Genomic DNA, 15899 nt, shown 5'->3' with positions numbered 1-15899 from the left:
CGCTCAATTTATTCCATTTAAGCATTGTACCATGAAATTTAAGAAAGGGCGCTTTGCCAAGTGCTTCGATTTCCTTCGCTTTGACAGCTAAGTTCAATGTGTGATTGAACATGGTAGGAAAGGACAGCGAGATTGAAGTCTTGTAGAAAGCGTGATTGAAGTTTAGGGCTAACATGGTTGCCACAAATATTTTTTTAACTAAACATAAGCCTTGCCGATTAGTTGATAATTCCTCAAATGTAGGTAATTTTTAATTTTTGGATAATTTTTGAGGAACGCAACTGTTATGTGAAATTTTACTTTAATGTAGATACACCTATGAACATACCCTACAAGAATACTGACTATCATCTGATTGTCAGCAATGTCAACCTAACGATCAGCGCCCCATACAAACTTTCTATCACGAACTTAAGGGGACTTGCACAAATGTGATGTAAACAACTGTGTACGTGTGAGTTTTTGTCTCCTTTTTATACACCAACATGGCCCACTGATTAAGTATATAGCCGTACTGCTCACTCTCATTCCTTTTCCTGGATCAGTGCTGACACTCTAACTATCAAAAAGTGTCATAAATGATAGTTTACTGTAGATATCAGGTTTGACTGTTATACTATCATAAATCACCATTGTTATATTCCGCCAAAAATGAAACAATGCTTTTTGCTTTTTATTTACTTTATTTCATTGCGTTTTTAATTTTGTACGTGATAAAAGCATACGTGTTTTTTATTTGTTTAAAATAAATAGTTTTATAAGAATTCAAGTTCAGAACGTTCAATTTAAATTCAGAAAATAACAAAACAACAGAAGAGTGTTTTCCTCATGCGGAAACACATTTAAAACTGAATCACCGCTAACCACTTTTATTTTTCGCGTATCAATTTTTTGAGTGCGCCCCATATATTCCGACAGCTTTTGGTATTTTTTAATATTATTTTCGATTTTTTTTCTTTTAGCATGGAGCTTTGAAATGCTCTCTTTTTCATTTTTTAAACTTATTTTTTATATGGCTGTCGTCGGCTGAAAATGGCGGAATTTAAAAAATAACAAAACAAACGTGATAATCATTTGATTGTCATATGACAGTCAGTAGTGACAACATGATTAAATCGGATAAACTGTTCTCGCATACATAAAATTCGGTTGAGAATTATGTATCTGTCTCACATGCATAACGGTATCTGCCGTATGTTCTTTTGTTCTGTACCAGGTGTCCGAAGCTTTCCCAGTTTGAGTCCTTTTTCATGATTATAGGCTGTCGTTGGGAACATGGGGACATGCATGAGCGAACAAAGGAACATACATAAATTTGAGTATCAATGTTTACGTCATCGCGGGATCAGCATTGTCAATTACAAGTGTGAGTGGATTAGTAAAACTATCAGCGTTTATTGTAGGGATAGGAAGTTTTATGGTGGGATATATTGGTCGGAATTTTTTTCCTAAAGCAAACTGCCAGGCAGTGGTATTATAGTCATCTAATATCTGTAAATATTTTAATTTCAAAGTATTTTGCTATCTACTGACAGGCCCGAAGAAATGTAATATTCATGAGTGCAAACCATTTTTATATTCTGCTGGTCGCAGGTCATAAAAATTTAATGCCTAATAAACAAATAGCTAGTATATTTCGATATTTGTTTTGTTTTAAAATGCTGTCTACCCTTTTCGGCGATGGCCACAAATAAATCCTCTGAAGTGAGACAGTAATCTAAATTGATATTAATGCTTGAAAAACTCTATTCCCAATTTGTATTCTGCGAGACATTTGGTTTGAATATTATGTACATATTGTTTGCAGTTATTTTTCTTCTTCTGGTTCTTGCTCTTCTTGAAGTGCCACCCTTCGAAGGTTGTGGGGAGTATGGTCTATGATGATGGCTATTTGGGGGATAATGATCCGGTATGTTCCAGAAATTAGCAGCAATCAGGTGCTTGCTAATCCTAGACTTTCGAGATTTGAAAAACTTTTTTTCAATCCAATATATGTCCAAAAATAATTCAGTACGAATTTTATAAACAAATAAACAACTTGTTTCGTTTCACACAAAAATAAATAATTTGTGTGGTACACTTTAATAGAATTATGTCATATAAAAGTTCAGCCAATGCAAAGCATTTCTTCAATTTATAAATATCATCAGCATTTTAAATTACATAAAGTATCATCTGAAACTCTCGATTTTAACTTGTTACAGATATAACCGACAGCCCAACAACATCTCTCAGACTCTACACTAGTGGTGTAATTTTTTGATTTTATAATAACACAAAATTTGAGATCTACCAGCTAAATAAAGGTCGATCTCCATCGAAAACAAATCATTGAGATATACAAAGTAACAAGAAGACTATACTTTACTAGAAAAAAGGGATTTCTTTTGATTTAAGATAGGAATTACATAAATAAAAAACAGGTACATCATAAATAAAATACGGCCTTTTACATTTGCAACATGACATTGCGAGGAATTAATAAAATTCCAGCATGTCGGGATGTACAAATATACCGGGAATTAGGGATTCCCAGGACTTGTTGCCTTTATACTAGCCCGACCATGTCTTTTGCGTTGAATTTTTTTTTTGCAGAAATTGCGCATTTATAATTTTATAACATAAACGTCCAATATATCTATTTCAACTGTGGGGACGTTTTTCGCGTATTGGCAAATACTCGTTTAAAGTGGTGAATTTTTTAACGATTTGGGAAGTTTAAAATTTGGCTTTGTGTTTTTTCAGAATGTTAAACGGCAACGCTGCATCGTACATTTTGACGAAAACGAACAATCGAGCGAGTGCGACTGTGAATATGGAGCGGTGTGAAAATCTTACAAATTAATAAATACATCATTCGAAAAATACAACAAATCGTAAAAAAATCATAAATATCAAGTTAAGCAAGAGTTAGTTATATGTTAAAATATGTGAAAAAGATTTTATATAAAGAATAATATTGCGTGTGGTGCCATTTACGTGAAAGCAAAAAGTGCTGTCATCTCCAAGGTGAAGCGACACCGCAATAGGGAAACTTTGCCACTGACTGCATGTTATAATATGCGAAGAGAGCTCATCGTCATTCTCAAGGAGGCAGTGCAAATTGAAATTCCAAAAATTATTTATGAATGTCTTCATACAGTTTTTGTTGTGTCACACAGCAGAGGAATCCTAATTTCAACGATCTTTGTTCACAGATATGGGCAGGCGTAGTGTCGTCTGGTGCTAATCATTTGGGGAAAATTCAATAGGCAGCGAAAAAAGTGCAAATTAGAAGTGTAGTATTAGCCATGGTACGCAAGGGCGAGGGCGACAATGGCAATTTGATTGATGATATTTTATTTTTATGTAGTTAAACCGACAGTGTTAGAATAGTGAAGAATATATAATTGGCAAATGCATAACAATAATAAATAAATAATTAAAAAAATTACACAACGCCAGTTCAAAAAGTGCAAAGTAAAACTCCGAAAAGTGACGACTGGACGTCCGAAAATTTTTTAAGACGGCCGTGACGGTGCGCTTGGAAGAAATAAAAGGTGTCGGTGGTAAAGGAGTGCATTTCCTTGTTGCCGGTTTGGTGCGGTACGATTCAGTTCGGAGGGGGTTGGGCGCATTTTACGACTGCATTGAAGGTGAAGGTGATATGCATGCAAAAAAAGTGCAAAGCGTGCAATAGCGTAATTATATTTATTGAAAAGAGTAATTTAAGTACAAATATGCCTGAAATGGAAATGTGCTCCTAAATGCGGATGCAAATCTCTAAGTCACGTCATTCATATTGTGGCTTTACGTCCTATCCATCAACTCATCTCTTTTATACTCTTAACTACACGATTCAGAAGCCAAATCTAAATAAGTTAGTGACCCCACTTTACCTTTTCAATTTCCTGTAAAAAATGTGCCCATCATTCGGTACTTTTGACCTAAGTGCTTCCATTTTTGTCTACTAACTTTGTATCTGCCGCTTTATCAACAATTCTATCGTCAACAGCTGTTACCCTATTTAGCTGAAAACCGCAAGTTAATTTAAAAATTTGTGTGGATTGTAGCCAGGATGCCCAAATGCGACATGAAGACCCGTTACATTCCTGCAACTTTTGCCTGGATTCTACTGCTATCCACCACGTTCCTGTTTTTCTTTTATCCGTAAGTACCCAATTAAACTAATAAGTAAAACTATTTTATATCTATTAATAATTATATACGCAACTGTTAAGTTACCTTCTTAGAATGTATTGTGAGTTGTTGTAAGATATTGCTGCTGTGGTTGTTGTAGAAGCATTATATCGTACGTTTTATTGTAAACAGAAAAATTTATTTTTTATAGAGCTCGATTATAAAAATCAGATTCAAAGGCATCGATGTCCGCTATTATGCTCTATTTGGGTATTCTTCGTCGGTCATAAAATCTAGAAAAATCTAAATTTAAAGTTGAATTAGTTTACAGTAAAACGTGCGATATATTGCTTTGCCAGTATCTTTAATAAAGAATTCCATTCGAGATCATATATCAGAATGAATCTTGTCAATGGGGTCGGACTAAGTGATTTTAGTACCAAACGAATACTTTTTCTTAAAAGGTAGTTTTCATTGTTGGCTCGTCATTTCTTTTACGACAGGCATACCATATTATAAGCTCCCTAAAAATTTGGCTGTAGTCACCTTCGATAACAAGCACCTCCTGTGGAAGCAATATGTATGCGTAAGCTTTTAAAATGTCGTTGGATAAATGTGTACCACGATTGTACAATTTGGTAATTATATATAGCATTGTAACCAGGGTATAAAGAACAGTCAGATCGATAGTGAGGCAATCACTCACAAAAAGCCGGGCAGAGATGTCCGACAATACTCTAACTGGCATTGCTGCGCATAGCGATCGGTGAAACAAACATCATCAACGAACACTCTGGGAAAAGTAAGGCTATTATATCACGAAAATGGATTATATCCTAAAGAAGATTTACTTTGAAAAAGATAAGGGCTAGAGTCAGTGCACACCTAAACTAAAATAGCACCAGAGTAGACAGCATTCACCGTACCTTATAATGGCGACTCGTAAATGCCAAAGACAATTAGTGCCGGCTTGTTCTAACCCCTAACCAAAATATCGATTTCCCTGAGAATGTATTTTTCAACCCAAAGAATATGCTATAAACCAGTGGGATGAGTTAACCTACAACATGTCATTCGTATAAAGTCATTACCATATATAGCGACAGTCAAGATATACTCAAACTGATCTTGTCATGTGAAAAAAGTCTGCGCGTGGTGCCTGGAACTACATAAAAACCTACAATGCTGTATAAGCAAGCGATTAGCTTGGTTATCCCCCAGCGGGTTAGGTGGTTAGAATATACCCGCGGTAGGTGGCAGGCATACGTAAGAGGTGACTAAAATACCAAATGGATCAAGGGGTTTGTGTAGCGCAACACTTTCAGGTTACCAGCGAAATATATAGCTTCTCCAAACCCAATTGTCAACCTCACCTATCCGTGGCGAATCTTGTTACATTAACAACCGAGGCTCTGGCGACCCCGAACTCCTCATGGATCTAGGGGGTGGGAGGGCGACAGGCCTAGAAGGTCGCATGTGATCATACAAATCGTTCCCGAGATAGTCGGGCTTGGTACCGGAACGTACCGGATCTGCATCCGGCGATGAACCATCACCATCGATAACAGTCCACAAGACCTTCCCCCCCGTCCCCCAGCGGGTAAGGGGGTAAGAATATACCCGCGGTAGGTATGCCTGTCGTAAGAGGCTACTAAAATACCAGATTGAAGGGGCTGTGTAGCGCAACCCTTCAGGTTGCCAGCGCAATATATAGCTTCTCCAAACCCAATTGTCAACCTCAACTATCCGCGGCGAATCCTGTTTCAGTAACAGACAAGGCTCTGGCGACCCCAAGCTCCTCATGGAACTTGCGGTTGGGGTGGGAGGGAATGGCATGAAGGTTTAATGTGGCCACATAAATCGTTCCCCAGATGGTCGGGCTAGCCCCTTAATGGTGCTATGGTACAGGAGCGTACCGGATCTGCATCCGGAAAAGGACCATCACATCGATAACACTCCCCAAAGCCATCGGGGAACAACCTTATCGCTACAACAACAACAACAACAACCTTCGGGGAGTGTCCGTATCGCTACAACAACACCCGCTGGGGCAAAAGGACCATCTCCTTTGGCGGCTGTGGTATGGAAACTAATTTTTTTTTATTATACCTTAAATGATCCTTATATCGGCATCATCTTTCCCCCCATTTCATGTACAACATATATGTATATTTGAAGAGACATACATATATATGCAGCTAAACCGCCAAACTCTTTCTCCTCTTTAAATCTGGACGAAGACTGCTCGTCAATGGCGTAAAGTGAATAGTTTTTCTGGAGATCATATATCAAATACAAGACGCATTTTATGTCTGACATTTTTTTTTGTCAAATATATTTAGCTGCATTAGTCGGTCATGATTGTGCATTCGCAAGTCAACTACTTATATGCTATAAACGGATATTAAGGAGTTGAGCTTTTTACCCAGCAACCGGACAAGTGGCCATAAGTAGTAACTTACAGATGATGATTAATTCGCATATATGGACGTTAGTAGTATGTGTATTGTGAGTGTTTCAAAAAAATTTCCCTTATAAAACGCTTTGTCCTGAATATTCTAACAGCCCAGTTTTTCTAGATCTGTACAAACCCTTCTAGCCTCCAATTAGGAATAATCCCTTGCAACCTATCCTACCTCAACTTCTTTATAATATTTATTGCTGGAACCAACAATTTATCCTTCGAGGTTTTTCGCGGGGAACTGCCTTCATAGAGAGTATTATGAGTGTTATCGTTTTAAAGTCATCCAGCTCCGATTGACGATTAAATGAAACCAATTGCCCTAAAAACGAAAAAAGGACCAACATGAATTTTGTGCTATTTTGTTTGTTCTGCCGCTAAGTAGTGTACATTAGACTGGGTTGATTTATTAACCGATATCGCGCCATCCATTTTTCGATAGGGTTTGGGCTCCAGAAAAAAAAGTTGCACTCCGCATACGCAAAAAAATAATTTTCGAGCCTGCGAAATTTCATCGATCTCCATTTTTTATGCATTTTTTTCATTTTCAAGTCTCCAAATCATTTTTTATGTATTTTTTTCGTGTCAATTGGCAAATGCAAAATTGGTAAATGCAGTTTTCTTTTATGGTGATTTAGAAGAATTTTGGTTGAAAAATCGACTTTTTTTCGCAGGCTCGAAAATTATGTTTTTGGGTATGCGTAGTGGAACTTTTTTCCTGAGCCCAAATCCTATCGAAAAATCGATGGCGCGATATAGGTTAACTTTCGTCCATACAAATGGACCCAACCCATATTTTAAATATGTCAAAGTTTGAAGGTTTCGTTGTCTTGCTGTCTTAGTGACTCAATTGCGCCTGGACGGCTTAACAAATCTGGCTTAGATTTGGATCCACTGGCGGTTGGGGAGGGAATAAAAGAAAAATATAGCTATACAATTTTTACAGACTTATCTACCTGTGTGTAAATTTTTATTTATATCCCTTTAAGGCCTTCGGGGAATGTCCTTATCGCTACAACAACAGGAAAGGCGTGAGACCATCACGGGTCAGCAAAGTGTTGAAGATCATGTGCACGATTTAATGTCGTATTCCTACAATAATTACGTGCTGTACCCCCAGCGGGTAAGGGGGCTTAGAATATACCTGCGGTAGGTAAGCCTGCCGTAAGAGGCGACTAAAATAAGACTCGCCCGTTGGGACCATCAGTTCCCGTGCTGATCGGAATCTCATGCATTCCGACAACCCAAATTCTAGAAATCCTATTATTATTAAAATGTATTTATAATTTGTAATAATCTAAGTTTTAGGCATAAACCCCGTAATAATAAATAAATATATAATAATAATAATAACAAATGGATTCAAGGGGTTGTGTAGCGCAACCCTCTCAATCTGTTGCCATCGCAATATATAGCTTCTCCTACAGAATTGTCAACCTCACCTATCCATGGTGAATCCTGTTTCATAAACAGCCGGGGCTCTGGTGACCCCAAGTTCCTTTGGGGTGGGGAGGCAGTATGGCCTAGAATGTTTAATGTGATAATATAAATCGTTCCCGAGTTGGTCGGGCTAGTACCTCAATGGTGCTTTCTTATCAGAACGTACCGGATCTATATCAGGCAAAGGCCCATCAACATAAATAACACTCCCCAAAGCCTTCGGGGAGTGTTGTTGTTGTTGTTGTTGTAGCGATTAGGTTACTCCCCGAAGGCTTTGGGGAGTGTTATCGATGTGATGGTCCTTTGTCGGATACAGATCCGATACGCTCCGGTAACACAGCACCATTAAGGTGCTGGCCCGACCATCTCGGGAACGATTTATATGGCCACATTAAATCTTCAGGCCATCCCTCCCTCCCCACCCCTAAGTTCCATGAGGAGCTTGGGGTCGCCAGAGCCTCGTCTGTTAGTGAAACGGGATTCGCCGCTCGAAGGTGAGGTTGACAATTGGGTTGGAGAAGCTATATATTGCGCTACACAACCCCTTGAATCCCGGGGAGTGTCTTTATCGTTTATACAACGACAATGTCGAGCTGTTGGTTCGCCCTCCCGAAAGTTTATTTCTTTCTTTCACAAAATATTTTCCACTGAAGAAGAAAAGGGGTACACATTACTTAAGCCTTTTTGCAGAGCACCTGATAACCTAGTTCAAAAGTTAGAATAGAAGTGTGCAATATGATGGTAACCTTTTTTCTAGAAAAAAAACATATAATACTTAAAAAGTCATTCATCATCATCATTAATTGGCGCTTAACCGCCAGATATACCTGTTTCGCGATAACTGACGCCAATTGAGATCCCCAATGATGGCCAAGCCTTCTTTTACCTACCTCTCCCTAGTCGGTGGAATTCTGATTTAGAATAGATAAAAGAGAATTTTTAAGCATTATGATAAATGGAAGTCGATATCTATCTCGACCCGACCACAGCACATTAAAGGGCTGAGATTTTAACCGCTATAAGGCACCGATGGTTCGGGGAGTCAAAAAATTGTTCCCGTAGCAGTCGGGGTAGTAACAAAGGTGCCAGTAAAGGAGCGTAGCGGATTTACGATCACACCTACTACTACACATAACCTTCGAATGTGATTTTGCGATTACAACAACAACAGCAACATTAATGTATGCCTTTGCAACCTTTCGCTAAGCCCACCTGAGTATAATAACAATGCGATACGTCAGTGCTTGCATGCACAATTTGTAATAACTAAGAATGTTGAAATATTAGACCAACATTTGTTGTAACAATCATTCACATAAAATGTGCAAAACAGAACAACAAAAAAATAAAAAAAGAAATAAGAATAGTTCAACCGAAAACAGCAAAAAATGAACATAATAAAAACAAGGAAGTCTAAGTTCGGGTGAAACTGAACATTACATACCCAGCTGTACACTTGAAATGCTGCTGTTGTTTGTTTTGTGTGCTTAATAGTGCTACAAGGCTGCGCAAAAATACATATATGTACATAGGTTCTATTCTGAACTAATTTTTCTTCGTGTTATGGCTCCCGAAACATAGAAAATTGCTTAGTCATAAAAGGGGCTGTGCCACGCCAATTTTTTAAATTTGAAGTTTTTCCTATTTATTGTTACAAATCCACTTGGGAAATGAAATACCATTGTTATAAAGATCTTTTTTGCAAAGATATAGCTTATCTTATTCGTCCACGACCGTTTTAAAAATCTTTTATATAAAAGTGGGCGTGGTCATTAATCGATTTCGTTAATTTTTCTTCAAAGCATTCCTTATAGTTAAGGCAACCTCTCTGTCGAATTTTGTTACGATAGGCTTAACGATTTTTGATTTATGATTAATAATATTTGTAAAATAGATTTTATCACAAATGGGCGGTGCCACGCCCATTTTACAATGTTTTTTCAAATTTTTATCAAGAGTCTCAATATCAGTCCACACGTCAAATTTCAACATTCTAGGTGTATTATGTACTAAATAATAATTTTTTGTGTTTCCAAAATGTTATATATATATAAAGTGGGAGTGGTTATCATCCGATTTCGCTCATTTTCAATACCAATCTATTCTGGGTCCAGATAAGCTCGTGTACCAAATTTGGTGAACATATCTCAATATTTACTCAAGTTATCGTGTTAACGGACAGACAGACGGACGGACGGACGGACATGGCTCAATCAAATTCTTTTCGATACTGATGTTTTTTATATATGGTAGTTAATATCTATCTCGATTCCTTTATACCTGTACAACCAACCGTTAACCAAAGTTATAATACCCTGTGTACAAGTACAGCTGGGTATAAAAAATATCGTGTATGTACGACTTTTTCACGCAATGCTTTGTGTTACTAAAAAATTGTTTAAAAAAAATGTTATATACTTACTGTGGTGGTCACATAATTAGAAGCACCGATGCTGGAAAACAGTTTTTTTTTTTTTTTTGGTAATTTTTGCTAAAATTTATCAATAAAAAATCAAATTTAAGAACCCCTGCAATAATTCCCATAATCGAATAAACCCAGTTGTAAATGTATGCATGAAACATTGATATACACTATTCCACCCTTTGTACTACTTCTGTTTCCATATGGTTGTATTAATGACGAATGCATACAAAAGCACTAGAAAAATATGTATACATCCATGTTTCATACGTAAGAAAGTACCATCCCTACATTGATCTATAGGAATTTATTCCACATATAATAACAATAACAATAAAATTTATATGATGAGAGTTGGGGCACCTTGGAACCATCAACTGGGATTATATGGGCCATTAATACATCCACAATTCTAACTGGTTTGGTCAAACTCCGCTATCCTGAAAATTGTCTTTACATCAGCAATTTAATGTCGTACAAACGGTCGGCGGTCGTAATTAATCCTCTATACATTCCAAGTTTATTGCGCCATGTTGCCCAATCTGTAATCAGTTATTCCAATCCAAGAAATTCTTTTCAAAAAAAAAATTTTTTTTTCAAGTACATATGTATGTATGTACATTTCGTAATTACAAATAAAATTTTCAAGGCAGTAACGAAAAATCAAAGAACCCTAAATTATATACGAACAGATAAAATTCAGAAAAGTATCTTGTTTACAAATATACGATTTCACTGATACAACATGCATATTTCATGCATGCATATAATTCTTCCACCCGAGTGCTGCTAAATTGTTCATACTTTTTCACCAAACCAGCGCGCATACTTTATGTGTTTTCGATTCAAAAACTATGAATTTTACACACTTTTCATGCATATAGTATGCATGCTTCGTGTATGCATATAATTTATTTCAACTGGGAAATAATAAATTTTTGTTTGAAATTCGAGTCCACATTTGTGGTTTTTGTAACGGCATAACACTCCCTAGGACTTGAGGTAGTGTTATAGATCTCTTGACTATTGCAGGGACGATTTCATTGTCCCCACCGAACCTTTCTACCGGCTGACCAGTCTTATATGCTCTACAAAAGATATATGTAGGTAAGACTGCCTTATAAAATGAAAAAAATCCAGATAATTCATAGTGAAAAGTGAAAGGCCTGATAACCGCAGATCAACAATCACATCACAACGCTTTTCAGACCCTAATTATGTTGACTTCACTGGCTGTAGAATAAATCACATACACGCCTTTAAGATTATTTATAAATCTACACATGAAACTAAAAATACATATTCATATTTATTAATTGTTGACACATTAACGAAATTCGAAACGATGCAATAGAAAGAAAAGTCATCAACAGCTGCAATAATAACAAGTAAGGAAGGCTAAGTTCGGGTGTAACCAAACATTATATACTCAGCTGAGAGCTTTGGAGACAAAATAAGGGAAAATCACCATGTAGGAAAATGAACCTAGGGTAACCCTGGAATGTGTTTGTATGACATGGGTATCAAATGGAAAGTATTAAAGAGTATTTTAAAAAGCCTTTTCGAGATATCGCCATAAAGGTGGACCAGGGGTGACTCTAGAATGCGGTTGTACGATATAGGTATCAAATGAAAGGTGTTAAAAGGAAGAGGGCCTTAGCTCTATAGGTGGACGCCTTTTCAAAATAACGCCATAAAGGTGGCTATAATGTGCTTGTAAGATATTGGTATCAAATTAAAGGTGTTAATGAGGGTTTTAAAAGGGAGTTGTATATGTGAATGCATTTTCGAGATATCGACCAAAATGTGGACCAGGGTGACCCAGAACATCATCTGTCGGGCACCGCTAATTTATTTATATATGTAATACCACGAACAGTATTCCTGCCAAGATTGCAAGGGCTTTTGATTTCGCCCTGCAGAACTTTTTCATTTTCTTCTACTTAATATGGTAGGTGTCACACCCATTTTACAAAGTTTTTTCTAAAGTTATATTTTGCGTCAATAAACCAATCAAATTACCATGTTTCATCCCTTTTTTCGTACTTGATAGAATTATGGCATTTTTTCATTTTTCGTATATTTCTATATCGAAAAAGTGGGCGTGGTTATAGTCGGATTTCGGCAATTTTTTATACCAAGATAGAGTGAGTTCAGATAAGTACGTGGACTAAGTTTAGTAAAGATATATCGGTTTTTGCTCACGTTATCGGGTTAACGGCCGAGCGGAAGGACAGGACGGTCGACTGTGTATAAGAACTGGGCGTGGCTTCAACCGATTTCGCTCATTTTCACAGAAAACAGTTACCGTCATAGAATCTATGCTCTACCAAATATCAGAAGGATTGGTTAATTTTTGTTCGACTTATGGCATTAAAAGTATTCTAGACAAACTAAATGAAAAAGTGGGCGGAGCCACGCACATTTTCAAATTTTATTTTATTTTTGAATTTTGTTGCACCATATCATTAATGGAGTTAAATGTTGACATAATTTACTTATATACAGTGAAGATATTCAATTTTTTGTTAAAATTTGACTTTTAAAAATTTTTTTTTAAAAAGTGGGCGTGTTCTTCATCCGATTTTGCTAATTTTTATTTAGCACATATATATTAATAGTAGTAACGTTCCTGCCAAATTTCATCATGATATCTTCAACGACTGCCAAATTACAGCTTGCAAAACTTTTAAATTACCTTCTTTTAAAAGTGGGCGGTGCCACGCCCATTGTCCAAAATTTTACTAATTTTCTATTCTGCGTCATAAGGTCAACCCACTTACGAAGTTTCATCGCTTTATCCGTCTTTGGCAATGAATTATCGAATTTTTTCGGTTTTTCGAAATTTTCGATATCGAAAAAGTGGGCGTGGTTATATTCCGATATCGTTCATTTTAAATAGCGATCTGAGATGAGTGCCCAGGAACCTACATACCAAATTTCATCGTGATACCTCAAAATTTACTCAAGTTATCGTGTTAACGGACAGACGGACGGACGGACGGACGGACATGGCTCAATCAAATTTTTTCCTTCTCGATTCCTTTATACCTGTACAACCAACCGTTATCCAATCAAAGTTAATATACTCTGTGTGCAAAGCACGCTGAGTATAAAAATAAGAATTAAAGAATTAACGGCGGCCACCGTGGTGTGATGGTAGCGTGCTCCGCCTACCACACCGTATGCCCTGGGTTCACACCCCAGGCAAAGCAACATCAAAATTTTAGAAATAATGTTTTTCAATTAGAAGAAAATTTTTCTAAGCGGGGTCGCCCCTCGGCAGTGTTTGGCAAGCGCTCCGGGTGTATCTCTGCCATGAAAAGCTCCTTACATTTATTTTTTTTTTTTATTGGAAAAATAACACTTGAAATAAATAAATAAAAAATAGCTAACTGCAATAGTTACACATTAACACAACAGTAACACCGTTTTATAAACATATTTTTTAATATTAAGTACTTCGAATATTGATGAATCTGATATTTAGCATTAAATGAGAATGACAGATTTGAAAAGTTGCATTTTACATGCCCGTCTCTACTAGTTAGCCAAATAAAGTGCCTATGGATTTAAAAAAGATTAAATATTGATTCTTTTCAAATTCAAAATCGTTTTATTCCTCTGTCAAGGCGATGATAAAAATTGAGATGTTTCCAACCGTAATGAACTTAAATGTTTGTAAGTTCTAACGAAGACAATGAAATTTCCAATACGTATATTCAAACCGATGACGTTCTAAGACATATAGAAGCCTAAAATTTTCCTATTCTAGCGCATCTGATGAAATTCCATTTATTGTGCTGGAAACTTGTGCTAAATTCCTGTGATAACCCCTTACTTGTATCTTAAAAACATCTCTAACGCAAGGGATATTTCCTAGGAAGTGGAAAAGCCATTTATATAATACCACTTTATAAAAAAGGAGAACATATGTCATAAATTATAGAGAATAGCAAAAATCATGGCTACTCCCAAGCTCTTCTAATCAATCAAAAAAAAAAAAAAAAAAACAATCGTCAACCGTTGACTTCCCTCAACTTGGTTTTTGCATTGTTAATGCTACCGTGACTAACTTGCTAGAGTTCACACACTAAACTCATTTAAGGCTATCAGCAAAATTGATGTCATTTATATAGATTTTAGTAAAGATGTCGATAAAGTTTTCCATTCCTTTCTATTATTCTAACTCACTCAGTTGGGCTTCCAGCCTTTGCTTCTGGCTGTTATGTTTAATAATTCTTGGTCTAAATCTATTATGTTCTCAAAATTGTTATGTCTATCCGCTCACCAGTGTATAGAATAAGTCTTCAATCGGAACGGAATAGCTTAGTTGAACGTGTATGTAATGTAATGTCTTCGCAAGTAAATCCTACCAATCCCATGAGTATAAGATTGTTGATTATATCATTAATCAAGTCACTATCTTTATTGGCTTAGGCATTACCCTAAACTCGATTTGAACTTGTACATAAAATGTGGCATGAACAGTGCCAAAAGAACTTTGGCGTTCCTCATATATTACTAAAACTTTCTTTATATCTTCTGTATGCTCTATACTTGAATATAGAGGGGTCTTAAAAAGCCCGTTAATTATATTCAATGTTCCCATTAGACCATCTAGATATTTGCAACCACTTTATATAAGCACATGCAGATCGAATTTCGACTGGCATGGAGTCACATCCTTTCCAACCTCCCAGATAACACAACCCTAATTAGTGTTTGATAAATATACATTAACTGCTCGAAATCACGTGCATTCCGACGACATTAATAAGCGATCCTCGTTGCTCGGCATGGAAGTCCATTCCGACAAATTTTTTAACGCTTTAATTTGCAAAACTATTTTAATTCAATCAAAAACGTTTACTTATCTACAACATATCTACGTTATCGCCTGAGTGTTGGGATCATTCAACTGCCAAAAGGATGGTAGATTGCATACTACTATAGTACTCGGAATCCCGCTCATCGCGACAGCTTTCAGCCAACGACAGTCTCTTTCAAGTAACTCTGCTGCCATATCAAACGATGTTGTAGGTTATATTTTACTAAACTGCTCATACAGCGATCAGAGGTCATGTTTTTTAATTAACAAAATATAAAACATTTTTATGACGCTGTGAATCAATTTAGTTTAATTTGATAAATTATTATACACAGTTGAGCAGAGATCACAGAGTATATTAACTTTGATTGGATAACGGTTGGTTGTACAGGTATAAAGGAATCGAGATAGATATAGACTTCCATATATCAAAATCATCAGTATCGAAAAAAAAAATCGATTGAGCCATGTCCGTCCGTCCGTCTGTCCGTTAACACGATAACTTGAGTAAATTTTGAGGTATCTTGATGAAATTTGGTATGTAGGTTCCTGGGCACTCATCTCAGATCGCTATTTAAAATGAACGATATCGGACAATAACCACGCCCACTTTTTCGATATCGAAA

At 36.5% G+C, this 15899-nt stretch overlaps 1 protein-coding gene across 1 annotated transcript in view; it reads left to right on the top strand.

Moving 5' to 3' along the window:
• Window positions 1–2780: 2780 nt before the first annotated feature.
• Zdhhc8 (zinc finger DHHC-type containing 8) overlaps window positions 2781–15899 on the top strand; it is a 218518-nt gene continuing 205399 nt past the window's right edge. The window contains exon 1 of the mRNA XM_067784855.1: window positions 2781–4149. Coding sequence (XP_067640956.1) covers window positions 4058–4149 — 92 coding nt within the window. The 5' untranslated portion in view covers window positions 2781–4057. The remainder of the gene's footprint in view (window positions 4150–15899) is intronic.

This window comes from Eurosta solidaginis, chromosome 4 (genome assembly GCF_040869045.1).
Source record: "Eurosta solidaginis isolate ZX-2024a chromosome 4, ASM4086904v1, whole genome shotgun sequence".
In the NCBI taxonomy this organism is placed as follows: Eukaryota; Metazoa; Arthropoda; class Insecta; order Diptera; family Tephritidae; genus Eurosta; species Eurosta solidaginis.
This window is presented reverse-complemented; position numbering and strand designations above follow the sequence as displayed.